The sequence below is a fragment of the Glandiceps talaboti genome, chromosome 18 (genome assembly GCF_964340395.1).
Source record: "Glandiceps talaboti chromosome 18, keGlaTala1.1, whole genome shotgun sequence".
Classification (NCBI taxonomy): domain Eukaryota; kingdom Metazoa; phylum Hemichordata; class Enteropneusta; family Spengelidae; genus Glandiceps; species Glandiceps talaboti.
This window is the reverse complement of record NC_135566.1, coordinates 16,343,109-16,364,472: the sequence shown is the minus strand read 5'-3', so window position 1 is coordinate 16,364,472 and position 21,364 is coordinate 16,343,109. Positions and strand designations below refer to the sequence as shown.

Genomic DNA, 21,364 nt, shown 5'->3' with positions numbered 1-21,364 from the left:
TTCAATGAAAATCTTCCTATGTAAATGAACTGTCCTGGAAGTCGCCATATTGGATTCTAACTGCGTAACAGAACACACTTCCACCCTACCAAAGGTCGATTTATATATCACGCTGTCTAATTAAACTGGCTACCTGCTATACACGATTAAGACGATAAAAATAATTTATCTCGGAGAAAAGACAGCAGCGATTTGAGCTGGTGTCAAAGAGAGGTCAAAGTTCGTTTCCCTGAAATCACGGATAAAATTCACGCGAGTATTTACGAGACTTGTCAATATATCGAAAAACGAGCGTGACGGACCCTGGGTAATTCTCACTCAGACTTCATTCATGAAGAGTTTGCGGAAGTGTGAACATCAGTAACGTAACGATATACATGTGCTACTGTGTTTTCAAAACAACTTCCAGTCGGTGATCGTCTGTGATGTATACCGCTTTGCCGATGACTGGACTTCGTTGATATTTCGTTTTGTGAAACTTCGTGGTGAACAAGTGATACGTTGTATGCCACAATATTTACAAATACTATCGGGGTGTACACAGTGGTAGTATGAACGGTGAATGATCAGCATCTATCGGATATTGTATATGAATTCCGCTGAACGTCGCGTTGCGCCCTCGGGCAAACACTTACGACAAGTGTTTGCTTAGTGGCGACCCACAAGTCTCCAACCATATATATAAATATATATATTTGTAAGTAATCACATGATGTATTCAACTGCTTGGAATTTCGGACTTGAAACGGGACGTCGACCACCCATCTTTTCATTTTAAATGATATGGTACATATGGATCGCATCCTCGATGTTCGTTGCCATATCAACCAAGTGATATCATATCGCCATCCAAGTTTTAGAGGTTTGAGCCGAGGACTATATATAATGCATGTTATCATGCAAACTTCTGATAGTGGAATTGTGGAGGCACTTTAAACGATGCTGTGTTTTTTACTCGTCATCTACAAATACTCGGTACAGTTTACAACTACTACAAGTTGATAATTTTTTTTAAGCAGAAGAAGAAAAACAACATCTTTTAACAATGTCTCCGCTAACGATGACACCGCTTTCTGTATTTTGGACGTTGCTGTCTTTGGCTTTGTCGGCGGGTTGCTGTGTAAGCTTTGTAGCACCTATGTGGTTTCTGAAGGATGATGGCTTAGAGTTAGACTTGTCTAGTTTTGGGTTGTACAGTTATTGCCTGCACGAACCCCGGGATAAGATAACTTGTCGTATATTTGGTGGGGGTCGGTTTGACTTGATGACACTACCAGTGGGAGTATGGCAGGCAGCAGTCGTATTATACGGTGGCGGTTGTATTATGTGCGTACTTGGAGCCCTTCTCGCCTTGTTCAGTCTCTTCTGCACAACCGACACTCATCAAAAACTCGCCCTCTTTGCTGGTTATGTCCAAATAGTAGCGGGTAAGTACGATCTGTTTATTTTCCCCGTTAGGTATACATGTAGTGATATGTTGACAAGATAAACTGTTATAAAGTGGATTGTTAAAATCATCCTGCCACATTATCATATGTTTATTGCACACAGTGCGACAATTATGAAATATACACGGTTAATGCGCTCTTAGTTACAAGTCTCACGAACTATCTAATGTTTTAATTACCTACACCATGTGACACCTTTCAAAAGGGTTATTGCTAACATAGTTATCACGACCGACACCTCACGGGTCCAATTATTGCACTCTGTCAATGGAGTTTTCACTTCCATTTTACCTTCAATAAGTGGTCCAATTAACAAGTAGTGATTGTTTTGGAAGGAGAGTAATTGAATAATTACAATAATGACGTTAATTCAAGTCAGCAGGAATTAGCAATGGTATTGTCATCCAGAGCAATTAGAGATGGAAGGTACAATACTGTCCATTGTGCCGGGTTGTGAATTTCTCATTTGCATACTAATAAGTGTGTTGTCACTTTCATGTAAATAAGACTAGTGGTTCAAGGTTATCAGAGAAACTCTAATCTGGAGATGAGTTGACAAACATTCTCACACAAAAAACGAACAAGCAAGTGCTTTACAATTAATTGATTATGTGTGATGGTGAAAGTTTTTCAATCCCGTGAGAATTGATTGGATTGAGTTGTGCTGTGTGTGTAGAACAGGAATGGTGCAGTACAAACAATTGAAAGTGAACATTCAAAAAGTACATTCAGTGTACTGGTATTTCTTACAACATTTCAATGTAAGCCATTGATAACAAGTCTGCAGTGCTTGAAAGACACTTAAGTCTGCCATTTACCACAGTCCTTCCATTACACCGGACTATGGCTCGACTTTGAGATAATTTATTGACATCTAGTAAAAATGGCAAACTGACATCTATTAGCACTGTCTGTGATTACCAAGCACATATTGGGTCGGTAGTGTTTTTTGCGAAGGCTTTCGGAGCTCTAGATCAAGTAACAGATCAGGAAAAATCGGTTAAAATTTGCATAGATTTTCATCCTGTGTACTATAATTTTGGTGCAACCTTGTGGTAAAACACTTTGGGAAACTACTGGGCAGATTGGCTTGACATTTGGTGGGTGGGAACGTTCTTGGGGGTGTCTAGATTAAGAATTGTTCATGACATGATGATCCCATAAGTGAAAAGCAAATTAGGTCTAAGAATGTGTCTTTTTGATCAAAAATATATAATTCCAAAACTATCCAGCAGATTGGGCTGGAATTTGGTGGGAGTGTTTTTAGGGTTGTTTAGATTAAGAATTGTTCATGACATGATGATTCCATCAGTGATATGCAAATTAGGTCTAACAATGTGTCTTTTTGGTCAAAAATCTATAATTCCAAAACCACTGACCAGATTGGGATGAAATTTAATGGGGATGCCTATGGAGATGTGTACATGAAGTTGTTGTATTCACAACATGATCATCCCATCAGCGATATGCAAATTAGTTCTAAAAATCTAAATTATGGTAAAAAACTTATATCTTGAAAACTACATTATGAATCGGGATGAAACTTGGTGGGGATATTTTTGGAGGTGTTATCCTGCAGTTATAGTTCAAAACATTTTCACAAAATACCCTAGCAACCATGGCCACGCCCTTAGCAACAGTGAAATGATGATGCATATTACAAAGATAACAACAGGGATGGGTAGGTAAGTGAATAAAGATTTTAACAATGTATGTAAATATGCCTAACAACAAGACCACACCCATAGCAACAGCCAAATGATGGTTTATATTGCAAAGATGAAAACTGGGAATGGTAGCCAAGTGAATAAAAGATTCCAAAAATGTATGCAAATATGCCTAGCAACAAGACCATGCCTATAGCAACAGCCAAATGATGGTGTATACCATTATCATAACAATAATAATAGGATTAATAGGCAAGCAAATAAACATGTATGTAAATATACCTGGCAACAAGACACCATGTCCATACATGTAGGCCATATCAACATCCAAATGGTGGTGTATATTTCAAAGATAACAACAGGCATTGGTGGGCACATAATAAAGATTCCAAAAATTTAAGCAAATATGCCTAGCAACATGCCCATGCCCATAGCAACAGCCAAATGCAGTTGTGCTACAGCGTCATTTATGCTATTTTTTTACTTTCCTTCTGAAAAATTTACAGGCCATGAACAAGACTAGACTATTTCCATGGTCCACATCAGATAACAATTATGTATTTCTTTTGTATTCAGTTTGTATATTTGTATTATATGTTTCTTTGAAAGTGTAGCTTATTTTTGTTATCTGGTGAAATAAACTTCATTCATTCATTCATTCATTGGTAACTGTAAAGATACAGCCAAGTGTTTTAGGATGGAAATTGTTATTATAATAGCTTTATATTAAAAACACACACAGCAATGAACAATGTTCAAAAGTGTCATTGTAATTTTGAACCACTAGAACTTTGTGGCATCACGTGTGATGATGTCCATCATGTGGAATAAGTAATCTATTCTAACTTTCCGTGTTTTCAATGCTGTCCCCACAATATAATTACTCATGTCCATAGATATATGTATACCCAGAGTGATAACTGTTGTATTTGATACCCAAGTATGGCTGTACAATTTCTGGCTATCAAAATATCACAGTTGTTTTCACAGTTGTTTCACAGTTAACATTCAAGATAACATCCTCAATTTGAGTAGTTGTGTACTGCCCTAGTGATTGGTTTTTATGGAAGTGTTAGAACTTACCCATCACAGTCATTGCAGTCGCTTGCAGTATAACATCCTTGCATTCGATCAATTTCCCTTATCTGAAGAAAAAGGTGTCAAGTGAAATGCCCAGGCTGGCACTGACTTTGAAAGAAGACAATGTTGTAATTGTTCACTGACAAAGACCTCAATATTGTCTTTAGTATACAGCGTCAACGATTCTTTTAATGAGCCGTTTTAATTGTTGAATTGAAACATACAACTTTGACAGTTTTCTTGTGAACCCTAGAAATTCGTCAGACATGAAGAGTAAAAAAATGACAACTCATCATTGTACAAATAGCATTTAGTGAACCAATCATGAATACTGAACAGGCGACAACAAATGAACCTGTGGGCTTCATGTTAAGTGCTCACTGAATACATGTAATTTGTTTGTTTTGCACTTCAGCAACAATCCGGAGGTAAAAGTAGAGAAAGTGCACTCTGGTGACAAAGTAGGCCCCTGTAAATATTGAATATCGAGTTTTAAGGTTTTGATTGAGCATAATACTTCCCACAAAACCTGTAATGGACGTAAGACTATCTCACAGTTACTGTAGGGTTAATCATTAAAGATTCATTCATTGTAAATTGCTACAGATTAGAGTTGAAAGCGATACCTTTCAAACTAGTGGTTCATTTCATATGGCTAATTTCTCTCCTGTTGAAGTTTGTGTCAATAACATCTCTCTAAGTACGATTGTAGTCTTAGGATACGACTGTAGAAGAACTAGAATGTCATATTCACTACTCATGCTATGTGTTAGAAGTAGAATATGTTGCTTTCACCACTCCCCTCATTCAGTGTGTGTTCACTGTTAGGACTAGAATATTTCACTTTCACCACTCATTCTGTGTGCTAGGACTAGAATGTCGCTTTCACCACTCATTCTGTGTGTTAGGACTAGATTATGTCACTTTCCCCACTCATTCTGTATGTGCTAGAACTAGAATATTTCACTTTCACCACTCATCAAGTTCTGTGTGCTAGAACTAGAATGTCGCTTTCACCACTCATTCTGTGGGCTAGGACTAGAATGTCGCTTTCACTGCTCACTCTGTGTAAACCCTTCTTTCAAGGTAATTACCTCCTCTGGCAAATCTGTATTGTATGTCCATTTCAGTTTACCCTTTCTTTTCATGATTGTTTCCCCTTTCCCATACAAACATCAGTTTCAATACTGTCTGAGGTATCAACAGTAGAGACTATGTTTCTGCGATACCAGTAGTGTTTTATCTCCAACTGTACAGATAAAATATACATCCTACCTTAGCTTAGAGATTACAGAATAGTAGCTCACAGGACAAGTCAATGATGCATGCGTATATGTTACGTTTAAACTATACAGATAAAAACATACATCCGACTGAAAGAATTATGGTACAGTAGCTTACAGAACAAATCAGTCATGCATACCTATCTGTTACATTTAAGCTGCTCAGTGTATTTTCCCTACTAGTTTGTTCTCAAAATACCTAAATACATCTAAGAATTCAGTCCTTGTCATTTGATAAGCAGCTCAACGGTGATCCTCTAGTAGTATGTGTAGGCAGTCATGACATGTTGAAGAATCTCAATTATGTGATCATGAGTACTATAAGCCACACAATACCTAAACCTTACATCCTTTTCATTCCTTTTGATCCTTAGGATATATTATACCATGCACAAGCCAAGTTGAACATAAAATATAGAATATATACTGGATGCTCTACGTCATGACCGCGTGTCAATATCATGACAACGCTTGTCTACGTCACTAGTTCTGCTGTGTTCGAAATAGTAGTCAAAATGTTCAAATTTGCCATTACTTTCCCCGATTTTTCTTTGATGTTACTGGTGCTGGTATAATTCTCCAATATTTTTCTTCATTCAGCAGGAATATACTCGTGACCTAAAGGTTGTCACTACGAGTTGCTAGACGAGTATTTGATTTATTAAAGATCCTATATTAAAAGACGCGTTAATGATAATTTTTATTCAGATACTCAGTCACTAGTCATGTTGGTATCTTGCCATCAATGATGTCCTGTCTTTAATGTGGCAGATATATTATGAAAAACAAAAAGGGTCACCCTTTCAATCATTAGTGATTCATGCGATTATTATGTCAATGATTTCTAAGCAGTAATACAAGATACAGCTTTTTAAAATTTAATTAACCAAAGTTAAAATATTTCAGTAAATTTAGAGACCTTAGGAAAATATTTAATGATTTGGAATTCTGAAAATTTAACATTAACTTGAAATTCATATAACTTTATAACGCTGACTATTCCAATAAACAAAGACAGAATTATAAAATAAACAACTTTCCATATTTAGAATCCAAGTCTGATGCCATAGCAACCATCATGTGATATATCCATGTACATTTCACCATTGTCTGAGATTTCATGACTTTTACATTTCACATACTGTTATGTGGTTTTTCGGTAAGAAGTTTAGTCACATACTGATCAATGCAAGTAAGCAGCAATCAGGCGAATCTGATATCCCACTCATTGCATTTAGGTTTAACTGCTGGCAAAGCTGATCCTGTATTCAACCTCCTCTGGAGTTTTCCACCGAGTAGGTTATCATGGAATATATTGCAGAAGCGTGAATATGTGCCAGCGCTAAATGGAATTCCCCTTGGGCAGTAGTCATCAATGTACATACACTGAGTGAAAAATGAGTGCTTATAAAAAAAAGTGGTTACGTTACTGGCAATGAAACGTAGCAATCAGGCTTGTGTTGATCACGAAGATTGTAAATTTTCGGTATGAAATATTGTACCCCAATGTGTAATTTGTTGATTTAATGTCCCATTTCAAAGCATTTGATGTCCTATTTCAAAGAATCTAATGTCAAATGTTAGTTTAGTACATCGTTGAAATAAACATTAAAGTAGGTACGAATGTGTACTTTGCTCTTGCACTTGGGGTCATATGAATTGTGTTTACACTACATTATGGAAATTTATGTATCTATGTTCTTTTAATATACACTTAGTCTTTGATTTTAAGATGTTTGTAGAACACTCATGGAAAAGTTGACGAACTTCCTCTGGAGAGATGCATCAGGTTCGAAGTGTTTTTGGAGGTCTGACATTGATTCTTTGAGATGATTTACACACAAAGATACAACACTTATTTAAATAAATACACTAAAGAGCAACATATTTAATACCATAAATTTATGTAACTGCATTACTGTTTGGCCAAAAGGCTTTCCCTGCATAGTTGTCTTTAGCCTTATCTGGAAAACATAGTTAGGTTGTATACATATGAATACCATGAAAGTAAGAAAATGTGATAAATGAAGTAACTATAACTATCCAATTATCTCAGGGATGATATTTTAATGTTTTATTTTGATTAAATAAATTAACTGTTCTCAAACTTTGTCATCCAACCATTGATCTGAAAGAAGAACAAAGAGAAAAGAAATATGAACATATAACAGAATTGTGAATTAATGGTATTTGTTAGATATCTTTGCCATTAATACAACATAGTGATTTAATTTTTGATTTGTGAATTGATTTATATATTATGTATTACTAGAAGACAATAATTAACAATTATGATATTTTCACACATGGCATTATTTGCTGAAAATGTGAGTTTGTATCTTAGTCTTCTTTCCTCAAAATTGTGTAACTTGGTTTGGGGCCAAATGACTGGTAGTAACGCATACTTTCTGTATTGGTGCCAGTTTGAGACCATTAAGAGTGAGTGTTTGAAGCTTGGTGGCTACATTTGACAACATTTTTGTACTAAATATGGTAGTTTGAAATAGGATTTTTTATCAGAAACTACAAGATGGATTGAGGCTCTTGTTACTACCAAACCAGAGTGACTATGGAGTTTCAATTTAGGTGGCAAAATGTTAGTTATGTCTAACATAGAGATTTTTGATACGAAGTACAAAAAGAAAATACAGGCACTGATACTAGCAGGTATGCATGTGAAATGTTACATGTTATCTCACTGTGAACACAGATAAACAGTTTTGTGTTTGAATCTTCCTTGTTTTATCCAACAGTGATGTTGATTTGTGTTCACAGTAAAATAAAATAAAATGTATAATTTTAAATGCTTGTGCGCTATCAGAGTTTCATGTAATTTATTTTTAAAAATGCTGTTCGAGTCTTAAAAGACACTGTGCTGCCTAATTGAAACTCTATAGTAGTCTTTCTAGTTTGGTAGTACTTTGTTCAAGGAGAAAACTTACTTGTATACTTGTGCATTTTTTTTATCAGTGTTCCATGTGATTTGAATTTGAATAATAGTAATTACTCTGTTAAAGTTGCACTAGTATTATTTCTTTGATCAGACAACAACTTACAATATATAATAATTCACTGAAAATTGTCGATCGAAATACAGATAATTAGACATTGTATTAGCGTACAAAACACAATATTACATAACATTATGTACAATAATTATAGCATATAACTGTGGTGTTGAAATTTCAATTAAATAACATTAAAAACCAAGTCTAATGGTAGCTGCAATAATTGTAGCGTTTTGCTGCGATTTTGAGGATTTTTTTCGTCTGTTTTGGCGACTTTTTAAGTTCGGTGCGGGTTAAACACCAAAAATCACCTAAACACCAAAACTTAAAAAGTCGCCAAAACAGACGAAAAAAGCACAGCAAAACGCTACAATTATTGCAGCTAGTCTAATGGATGTTCCATTTGATTCATTGAATGTTAAGGGAATAATTAACAAGTCTAAAAGGTAATGTGAAAACAAACAAACAAACAAACTAACAACAAAAACAAACAATCTTTTTGTTAAATTCTTTAGTTACTATTAAAACAGTAAACTGACTTTCTTTACCATCCACTAAAAATGTAAAAACTCGACTGTGTACTTAAATGTAAGATTCATAAACAACATCGGAAAGTGTATTGACTCCAATTAATTGAGATAGATTGCACATCATAAAATATTCAAAGCAAGACAAATGCAGTCATGTGCAACGTCAGTAACATTAGGGGATACCCTGGTTCAGGACATTTGTGATGGATTGAGGTTATCAATATGCAAACTTTGATGAAACTAATCCTGAATATATTGTGGAACTATCTGGACAGGATGAATGTTGAACGTTACAGTTCGCAGTAAAACAAATTATTACATATGTACCAGATATTACTTGCACTGGTACACGCACATTATAAGTAGTGGTAGTTTCACTGCAGTGCAATACCGAAAACATTATTGCATACCTGCATGTAAATGATATGCAAATGAGGACACGATCCTTCACTACACACAAAATCCCACTATGATTTTTATACTTTTTTTATGGAAATTTGCTGTTTCAGATAAACATATGTAATAATAACAGAGCCTCATGCCACGTGAGTTCAAGTGTGGGTACTCAGGGGTATTTGCACTCATGCTTGCAGTGTTTTCTGCTGCACTTACGCTCATCCATGCAGGAACTAGCTCCTAGAGCAGTGCATGCTGGGGAATACTTCACGCCCAACAGTGGAAGCTGAATGATTCAGGTACCTTTGCGATAAGTTGTCACTTTACAAGTGACTGGAGTATTTGGAATGTTGTTTCCCAGACTCTTGTCTTGTGGTCTCGTAGAAGAGCCCCCAGCGGCGAGAATCTTAGTAAACCTAGACTAGGATAAAATCTTGAAACTTGTGAAACAACATTATTTGTATGGTTTAGTGTTTTAGCATTTGGGAGCTGAACCTTTAATGTCACGCACAAATTACATTTAACATTCAGACATGGGGGATGCTAACTGTCAGGGGCATTGTGGGAAATAAACTTTCATCAACGAAGTTACAAATTACATCACAGATGCAACTTTTCAAAACATCCATGGGGGCAGTGTTTTGTTAGGATCATGGTGATAAATTGTGCGGAATAAAACATTTAAAGTTCTTTACTACTACACTACATGTAATCCTTTAGTTTTCCTGGTGGAGATATTTACAGCTATAGCCTGGAGGAATGTAGATTTTTCTTTTCCATCATAGGCAATTCTAATGGAAATCAAAGTGCCCCCAAACTACGTGTTTTTGGCCTCTCCATCTATTCCAATGTAAATGTGGCACTTTGCTTGCCAGACGGCACCACTGACGTGGTCAGGGAGATACACACATGGTGTGAACGGTTCAGCCTACTGCCTCTCCCATCCATCATTGCCAGTCCCATGATGTGTTGAGAAATGATTGCTTATTTTTAACTTTACGTAGAATGTGTCTTTGTTTGTTGACCACTACGTGTATTGTCAGCAATTTGATCACCTATGACAATTCAAGTGACAAGTGATCTCTTTGGTATTCATAGCATACTGTCAGCAATGAAATACACTGGAATGATCGAAAGAAACAGACAATATTGTGATGTGTAGAAAAATTTCATCAAACATTTATCATAGTAGAAAGTGCAAAATATATAAAGTGTCAGTTGAAAGGAAGTACAATGTACCTGAAATTACTATAACAAGAGTAAGTGTAAAAACGACCATGTCGCACAATTACCATCAATCACATACAGAGCCTGCTGACAAAGCATACTTATCACAGTATGACAAGCTCTGTACAGAATGATGATTCCACAGCATATGCCAAGACATGATGTATATACAGTACTGTCATGCTATGATCCATACAGAATGTTGGGCCCAGGATGCTAGGGCGATAACATGCTGCAATTCTATGGCAGATCCGTACAAACATTTTGAATCCGAGGCCAGTGACAGTGCTGTCATGCTATGGCAGATCCCTACAGAATTCTGAATCCAAGGCTGACATATGATAGATTCAGTGTTGTCATGCTATCATGGCATATTTGACAGAATTGTGAATCCAAGGCTGATGACATACGAGAGATTCGGAGCTGTCATGCTGTGATCCTTAGAGAATGTTGAAATCCAAGGCTTGGTGAAACCACTATCTAAGCCTTATCCTGACATATGAATCCCAACCATTCATCATTATTTATGCTATTTCCTCCATACACTATAATACATCTATTATGTGTACTTTCTAGTTTTTTTATTCGACGTCAGAAGGACTGAGACCTTCATGAGATGTGATAAAGTGATAACGTTCTGCAAGAGGGTTGATTGTTCGATGACTCGATCATCTGCCTCAGGCTGGCAGGAAATGCAATAATTTTGAATGTAAAATTTCAATATTTCATGGACATGACAATTTTCTCCACCTGTCATGTGTCGTATGTTGCATATTATGTAGTTAATTTTTTGTATTGAGAATATGTTTACACTTTGTTGCCAGTTTGCACCAACTACAGCCGAGAACCAATCATGTGGGGATTTGTTCTTGCTTTTCCCTAGCTACCACGCCTGTCATTTTGCTAGCAGTCTTTACTTTTAATGAAGCTTCGGCCAGATTCAGATGCAAATTATTATTGGGTTTTAAATTTCTCCAGTTAGGTGCCGTCAATAGTTTCACCACGAACCAGCTATTGTCACTGCAGGAAATCATAATCTAATTTTAGGCCTGAATAAACAGATGCTAGTGAAATGCCAGGCATGGTAGGTGAAAAGCGAGAGCCCGAAATCCACCAGTCAAAGAAGTGACTCAAATATTTGATTTTAGGGTTCAATATCATTATATTTTATATTGAGGGCATCAAGCGTAACAAATTTTATTTCACAAGAAATATGCCTACATGACTTCAAAACTGCTTTGATACATTTCAAATGAAGGCAAACGTATGCTATTAAATATGCAAGCACCTACCATGAATATTTCATCCTAATTATAGGAAAAAGTTACGCTTGACTTGCGTGTACACAAATTGATGACTTGAAAAATGAAGCATTGTCATACCCTTGAGTAAATAGCAGAGTAATTTTTATGTATTGTTTGTTACGATCTATACTGTATTAAACATTTAACATTCCTGTCGTGACTTACCTATACATGTACAAGTCGTCGAAGGAATTCTAGATTTTGATCACCACCAATCAAACGTACATATGTATGCGCTGGAAAGTGCTGACTATGCAATCCATCATTTTGTGCTTTGTGCAGGGACTGTCTCCTTTATCTGACAATTAAGGGATCAATCCAGGCAACACTATTAAAGGATCAAACCTAGGGAATGTATCAAATGGGCTTTAGACCTGCACTCGGAATTCTCTCTCTGTGATTTATATGACGATGTGACGTGCATGTGGGATTTCAGTATACAAAGTACTAACGGTAAAAAAATGTCAAATGAATCTTGGGTACTATGTAGAGAATTGAAGTCTTTATCTTGTAGAATTTGGACTTGAAGACTTAGAAAACCCAGTACGTTGTAGATTTGAATACTTTGAACAAACAGTGTTGACTTGAAGACTTAGAAAACCCAGTAGATTTGAAGACTTTGAGCACCCAGTAGATAGTGTTGACTTGAAGACTTTGAACAGAGTTGACACAAAGACTTTGAAAACCCAGTGTTGACTTGAAGACTTTGAAAACCGTGTTGACTTGAAGACTTAGAAAACCCAGTAGATAGTGTTGACTTGAAGACTTTGAACAAACAGTGTTGACGTGGAAGAATTTGAAAACCCAGTGTTGTCTTAACAAGACTTTGAAAACACAATAGATAGTGTTTACTTAAAGACTTAGAGAAAACCCAGTGTTGAATTGAAGACTTGGAAAACCTAGAGTTGAATATTGAAGACTTTAAAGACCGTGTTGAAGACCTTGAATGCCCGGGTTGATTTGAAATCTTTGAAAAACCAGTTGATAGTTTTGACTTTAAGACTTAGCAAACCCAGTAGATAGTTTTGACTTGAAAACTCATGTGTTGACTTGAAGACTTTGAAAACTGGCCAGTGTCAACTTGAAGACTTAGAAAACCCAGTAGATTATAGTGTCAACTTGAAGACTTAGCAAACCCAGGTGTGTTTAATTTTAGACTGTCAGTACTCAGTAGATACTGTACACAGATCAAGAATTGTTTTCATATTGGGATAGTAATATCGATGTTAAGTGCTAACACTGGACTGGCATTAATACCATACAAACAATTGCAACAGATTGGAAGTCTACCGCCGGTACATGCCTGCACTGGCCAAGCGATAATTACCTAAGGCTGACACTGGGTGCTGTATCAGTGACAGTGTCATCCTTCCTTAAGACACATTCTTACCATCTCAGATTGGTTTCAAGTATTCAATATTTTGATTGCCTACGTACAACCTGGAAGGTCAAGTCATTAACCCTCTGTATATAAGTGCAGTCATGTACAAGGTCAATTCAAAAAAGATATATTTCTCCTTTATCGTGTCTGTCAGTGTGGTTGAAGAATGCAGCACTTTTGAAAGAGAATAAAAACCTATAGGCCTTGGTCTCTAAGGGCTAATGTCAAGGTCAGGATCAAGGTAAAAATATGTCCAGCGCTATTTTAAAACACTGTACCTGTCAAAGTTATTGACCTTGACCTTGACCTTGATATTCATTCTGAAAGTCAAATATCTAAGCCAAACCATTTCAATGCTAGAAGTAATGATGAAGCACAAGTGCTAAGTTGTGGTCGATTTTTGTGTGTGTGTGTGTTTACATGTACGTCATGTATTAAGATGTGTAATTTTGGCCTTGACCACCATTTCAAGATCAAGATCAACTCTTTTCTGGCATCCTATAAAAAATAATTATTTCATCATAAATCACTGTAATGTCATCTTTGAGTAGCATGATGATATTTCAGATGAACGTTGCACTCAATCCTTATCAGTACATTTTCAATTTTGGATTTCTTCAAATCTAAACTATATAAAATACATGAAATGCAATCGTTACATTAGTGGCAGCCAAGGGTTTTGGAGAACGTAGCCTGTTGTTCCCAACTTGGAGTTGTACGAATTACAAACAAATACCCCCTGGTAGTATGAGGATTTAAAGATAGACACAAAATATTGTTTTGATGTGTTAAAACTATTGAATGGACATTGATTTTATTGTACTCGTGTTAAGGGGACATTTCTGATAACTTCCACAATCTTTGCAGTGTACATTTCTGGGGACTTCCAGCATATAAAGCTATCTCAATTTACATGTATAGAATTTTTTTTTCACATCCACTCAATAGAGGCACCACTATCCACCTACTCACTCGCTTGTGTAATCCACCACTGTGACATCAAACAGCAATTATAAGTTTTAGTTTGTGTTTATCTGAGTAAGCTGAAACCTCAGTTGCCACTGTAGTACTAGTAATATGACGCTTTCATAAAGGTAGTAGATTTTACCATGTTTAGAGTGAAATGTACACTAACATTCAGTAAAATTATGAAATTGATATTTTAAACAAACTGTGCTCTGCAATCCTGAGCACTCTATTCTCAAATTTCTTCAACTCAAAACTTAATTCAAACAGGGTGAATTTAATCATTACCTCTGTCATCAAAAGAAGGTAAGTAGATTTTTACAATGACATGTACAGTGAAAAACAGTGAATTATATTGCTAGTCAAGAGAGTTTAAAATAATTGAAATAATGAACAATGATCCTTAAAATGGCCATATGGATGAGGATTTGGTATTTATTTGAGATTTTTAATTTATGAAACAATTTTATGATGGCTTCCTACTTGGAAAATCAAAATGAAACAACCTAGACCAAGTCTGTGTTTGTAACTCAATACATTGCAAAACATTAAAAATTGTGTATTAAAAAGCGTCTGTTATTGTATGTACAATAGCAAAGATTTTACACACTTATTAATCTTTGTAATTTATTGAGGTACAAATATGGACTTGGCATATATGTTGTTTCACGCTGATTTTTTCAAGAAGGAAGCCATGATAAAATTGTTTTATAAATTAAAAATCCAAAAATAAATACACACTCCTCATCCATAGCTCAACTTTATAAACTGTAGTTAAATTTAATGATGTTTAAAAAGACCTGCAGTGAATTGACTGATAAAGTCGTGTACTGATGATACCTGTAATGATCAAATTTGAGGTTGTAATTTCATACACGTTTAGCAGTCATAAGTCGTCCCATATGGACAACATGGTTGCAAGAGGAATAATCGGTGACAGCTTTCAAGTCAAACAGCAATTTTCACTTCATAGTAAAACAGTTGATCTCGAAAATATTAACTTCGTGAGCCAGTGTTCTTCCAAAGTAATGATCACCAGAGAGACGTTGTCATGGCAACAAAGCAAAGATGAATTTTGTCAAGCAGTACAGCAGAAGCTTATTTTTCCTTTGAGAATTTCTTCAAGGCTGAATTTCTAACTTCTCATTTGCAAAAGCGACGGTCTCTACGGAGACACAAGGCTTGATTTTGATGTGAGGCAAATAACAACGTTTACAATCATACAGTCGAAGGCTTTGGCACCAACTATAATATAGTAAGGTGAATGCAATTAGCAGACAACGTTGCTACATAGTAAAAAACCTGGCCATTTCATTACCAAGTCACGAATCATTGGCTTAGAAAGCAATGCCCGCGTTTCCCAGTAGAGTTTCAACGGGGTAAGCAGTTCACATTCCTTCACACTATTTATGACTTGTATGTTTCTGTAGTGAAATATACATGCCATCAATATTCAGGGCTCTTACTACGGTCATAATTGCACTGAAATGAACGTCGTCAATCTCTCCTGTCCTATTATTTTAACTTTGACGTATTTTCCATCAAATTAAATTTCAAAACATGGTACTCCTGTGATCCTGATATATGTTGATGGAAGATTTTTCCAGCATAACAACTCATAGTATAATCAGATAATATATCAGCGTCTAGGACTATTACGTTGGCTTTGTAACTCAGTTTCGTAAAATGTCACCATCTTGTTTGCTAGCTTGCACTGACAGCGTACAAAACTTTAGTCGGGGCGCTACAAGTACATTAATAGTTCATTTAATTGAAATGACTGAATTCTTATAGTGTGTTTGTTTAATTTATAAAGAGTAATTGCGTAGAACTAGATTTTAATCCCACAGCAATTAGTTACTATTCATGTATGGATACTTTGCCACACCACACATTAATATTTACATGGCGTTGTCCAGCCCTGCAGCCACAAAACCATCTCAACTGTCCTCCCGTCCATACTAATTAGTTCAGTGGTTGTTATACTCTTTCATTCTTACATTATAAACACTAGGGGCAAGTCAAACAGCTGTCACAAAATGGACATTTATAAACTGCGTTTATTTCAGAGTGCGTTAAAGTTCCATACGTTTTGAAAGAAAGATCAAAATGATTAGTTATAGTGCCTCATCAGGTGAAATGTGCAGCATTTTTTTTTTGCTGTTTTCAAAACGCTTTCCATGCAGTTTTTTTTGATCTGATGCATACCCAACCTGTCAAGTTATCTGTATGGAAAAGGTAGATAATCGCATGCTCTACGGCGAAGTCTGAAAATATCAACCCGATATTGGCAATAAATAAGATCGGTATCTGTCGCCATTGATTGCACTGTGTTCATTTGTACACTGATATAGGGAGTCTTTGTGTGTTTATGTAGTCCCATGTTTCCATTGTACGGCAATTATCTGTTGTAGCCGTAAGACGTTAACATATACACAGAAGACTCCCTAGCCCACTGGCACAACTGAAAGTGACGTATAATCGCTGGACATAACAGCCATTTCCATGACTGTTCAGGTATTTCGGAAATATCACTTTCATTGCATTTCAGTGAGTATATCAAACTATTGAACATGATGTACACCATTTTCAGACTTCATACGGACAGAAAACCCATAAAAAGTCGATTTACGAGAAATGATGATAATCGAGGCAATGCATAACTTTAAATGACAAAGGTGGCACCAATCTAATGCAGGAAGTGTAATTTATGAAATTTATACCGATATGTGGATATATATTTAGTTATTCCAATTTATACACTCAATAAAAGAAGTTATTACAGTTCATGTAGTACATTATTCTGTTTTACAAATAAAGGATACATGTGGTTCAAAAGTCAACTTTTTTTTTCAAAATTGCATTTTTGAAAAAATTACTTTACCGTATTGTTTCTTAAGTATCATCCCTTCTTATAATGCCCAATGCATAATGAGAGTCTCAGAGTAATGTTGAATTCACAGTACAAGTGAACATGTTGTTTGTTTGATTATTTTCTCTGAAAAGGTGGCTCAAGTGAAACCTTTTACTCATATGAAAATGCTTAGAGGTATCATATTAATGTCGATGCATACCTTCTATAACACTACAGTTGCCTTCTGGCATTGTTAGAACAGTTGATTGCCCAGTATGGATTCCTCCATATTTTTTAATATGTATAAAAAATTATGTCATCTGATGTTATATCTATTAAAATACCAGGTTTGATTTCAGTCAATTGCAAGTGATGGTTAAGTATACACTTCAGTATTAAAGTAGATTGTGATAAATAAGTTTTAAATATGCAGAATAAATCTTGCCAAAAAATGTATAAACCTGAGCTTGCGTACCCCTACAAGTTATAATCATGTTGCTGTTGAAGTTCCAAATTCAAGATAAAAGTGAACAACAGCAACTCGGTATTCAGCGAAATGACATTTTTTCTTTTCCCAATCTGTGGTGTAGGATTAAATAGCTTGTGGACAAGAAACACTTGAACCACACCGAGACGACTAATTTGTGTAATTTGAAGATAAACCAAGACTTTGAACCATTTTAAGTCTTCATGATCTAACTACCAATGAGTCTGCAAGACTCTTAATCTGTGGTCCATTTGTTGATAAGACTGCAGCCTTGAATCTAGCTTTGCCTTAATGCTTCATTGAATACAAATTATACGCTACGAAGATTACACATCATTAATTAGGATCTTGATTCAGCATAGAGAGATTTAGTCAGTCAATGCTGGCCTTCGATGTCGTTTCTCGTGCAGTCTGGACTAAAAGAATTGTTACAAATTTAAGCAAATTTATATTGATTAGGATATCATATTTAATATTCATTTAGTGCCATTGAACTTTGACATTTGTTGTTATTTCTTTGTATTGCTTAGTTAATACATTTCACAAAAAGTTTGATAGTTATCATAACTATATTTTCGTTTATGAAATATGTAATTTTTATTTAAATTTGTTGTATATTCCTCTATTAAACAGTGTAAAGCAGGACTTGCTGCAAATTGAACATTTTTGGAAACTCTTCTGCTAGATACAATGACTTACTCGTAATATCATACACCCTGAACAGTATTGAATCACATGTGGGGGAATGTGTTTGACTGTGTAACAGTGCACATAGTGTAAAATCCAATCAAATTGATTTTGGGGCATGTACCCAAAATACAACCCAAATGCAATCATGACTTCAACCTGTTACTGTACAACTTTAATGGATATAACCGATTCCTAATTAGTATGTACAGTGTCTAATTATTGGTATTTTAACAATTTTCAGTGAATACATTGTTGGTTGTCAGATCGACAGAGTAACAGTTTTCTCAAGTAAGAGAGCTAGTGCAGGTTAAGGAATGTGATAATTATATTTTGATCAACTTTGTTAGCAGTAAATACCGTTACGTAGCAATATTTAAAGTCTTTACACTTTCTCCATCAGCTCCTTTAAATCTACTCAATAATATGAACGTAATGGAAGTATAAAGAAAGCTTAGCAAATGCTAATTTGTGCGATTTAAAATTTTGAATGATTGTGCAGACAAAAGTTACTGTTCACCATGGAAGTTTATATCTTATTACCACTGTGTTTGCATGGACTTATGTTTCTTACTTAATTTCAGTCCGAGGAGACAAAAAAAAAATGAAATTATCGTTTTAGTACTTATTGAGCGTAGAAAATATCTCTGTGTTACATTTTAAGTTTATTAACGTGAAGTGCTGTCCTTAAAATTGTAATGTTAAAGTGAGGATGCCAAATTGAACAGTAAAAATTGAATTTCTTTTAACCAGTTGTAAAAAATTGAGTTTTCCAACCCGCTGACTCAATTCAGACGCAAATTTTTGATCCTGTCGTACACCCAGTAATATTGAAGAAATATTGATACATTGTGATACAGTGTAGCTCTAAGGTCACATGTTTGCATGATGTCATTGTATGTTTACCATAATCCTGATTTATGTATGTCATAAAATTTGAAAGACAAGATATAGTATTTATTAGGAACAAGGTATGATTAGTGGGGTCGTGACCTTTTAGAAGATGGCCTTACACAATTCCCTATACAACTAATATTCTATTTCCCGGTTCTGACCAATTTTCTTTCTGTCTCATTAAGTATTCATCTGCTGTAGACTCCGTGGCACCACCACTTCCCAACTCAATAAGAATCACTTGCAGTCAGTTTGTCATTAAAGTGAATGTGCTTGTGAATCACGCCAGGCCCCGTGGACTTAATTTATATCAAATATGACCGAACAATTAAAGTAATGAAGTTCTTGACACCTACCTGTTATTTGTGTACTAATTAGCCGTTCCTTGTTACCGTGGTGATTTAATAGATACATGCAACTGTCAACATAAAGTGAACATAGGGCTTAAGTTAAGCCATCAATTGTGTCGGTGTCCGTCACTCTGTCTGCTTATTTATACAATTAGGTTTATTACACAGGGAAAATATTGGATACACTATCAATCATTATTTTTCCATCGGTATTTTAGTCTCGCTAAGATCTGAATTTCAAAACGAGCCAATCTCGCGATTGTAAATGATTAATGTGAATTTAAGAGTAAACCTATACATGGATACTTAAAAGTACTATGTTAATCTTAAAATCAGAAAATTAATTAAACAGCCAGATCATTAAAATTTTGTCAGTAAAAACTCATAAGATTTAATACAGACAATTTCCATATGACCACAGAACCATATTTCAATTTTTTTATCAATTTCATATAATATCAAGTAATAAACGCGGTACTAGTCCAATTGACTTTTGCCAATGACTACATTTCATTCAACAGAGCTTGAAAAATTGTATTGTTTATGTTCATGACAATCGCTTGAGAGAATAGTCAATTTTCGGAAGAGAGGTCTGTGATTTGTTTTTTGTTCATTTAATTATGCCATCAAGTTTTGAAATGGATTTTTAAAGTGTTCATAGATATTCCCCAAGAGGTATATACATCTGTAGGTATAAGTATGATCGCAATTATCATGCAAATGAAGAGATTTTCCTTCACTGAACCCATATTGTTCCTTTCCAAGTAATCAGGAAAAGGCATTTACGGTTCTATTCCCAGTAGACGGAGGAAACTTGGAAAAATGTTGTTTGGATGCTCCATATGCTGGGATTTGTACATGTAATACCAGTAAGCAAGGATAGAGGTGGATTGAAATCTTAAGAAACTGAATAATTATTCTGTGTGGTAACAGGCTTTTCTACATGCAAGTATATAGTTGTGGAAGGAATCAAGGTTTTATGTAACAGTTAATACAGATATATGGAAAAGTTTTGAAGATGTAGCGTATTATTTCATGATTGCCTGAGGCTTTCCAGTGTAGTGTAGTCATGGAATGAATTACGCTTTTATATGTATCAGTCTAAGGATGGACTTAGTTTTTGAAACTGACTATTCCATATGCTTAATTCTTTGCAATGCCGATAGTCATAGAATAAAGTGGGGAGGTTTTCCATATTATTTTAATAGAGATGGAAAGCTTTGGAAACTGACTATATTCCATAGGCTGACAGACTTTACAGTGCTGGTAGTAGTAGTGGAATGAATTAGTTATAATTCTATATTGATTTAGAAACTTAAACTGAGCATAGTACTTACGTGTACAATACTGTACAGTGTTGATCTTGATCGAACGAAGCCAAAAATTTTGCCAACAGTTTTCAGAGATGGAAAAGTTGGCCAACTGAATGTATTTCATTTGCTTAAAGGATTTGCAGTGCCGATAGTCAATGGAATGAAGCCAAGGTTTTCTGTATGTGCATGTTGGTTAGAGATAAGTGAATGCCTGCAGGACTTGTTATTCCAACCTCAATGACAGTAAATGTAAAATAGGTAAACGAGAGTAAAACGAGTCAAGGCACAATTAAATGATACAGAGTCCTATAGATCCAGTATTTCATGCTTGTATAAATACATTTGCAGAAGTTGGAGAGTAGCGTAAGTATTTCTATAAGTTTTTAATTCGCTCAAAAACAATTAAACCGCTCTTCTCAATTTTATAAATACTTACGTTTCGTTTCTGTGATCTTGAGGTGTAACAGAATTTGTTTGAATTAGCTGTAT

At 35.3% G+C, this 21,364-nt stretch overlaps 1 protein-coding gene across 1 annotated transcript in view; it reads left to right on the top strand.

Moving 5' to 3' along the window:
- Positions 1–1,045: 1,045 nt before the first annotated feature.
- The window catches only part of LOC144449834 (LHFPL tetraspan subfamily member 7 protein-like), a 110,295-nt gene continuing 89,976 nt past the window's right edge, over positions 1,046–21,364 (top strand). The window contains exon 1 of the mRNA XM_078140408.1: positions 1,046–1,427. Within this exon, the coding sequence (XP_077996534.1) occupies positions 1,046–1,427 (382 nt within the window). The remainder of the gene's footprint in view (positions 1,428–21,364) is intronic.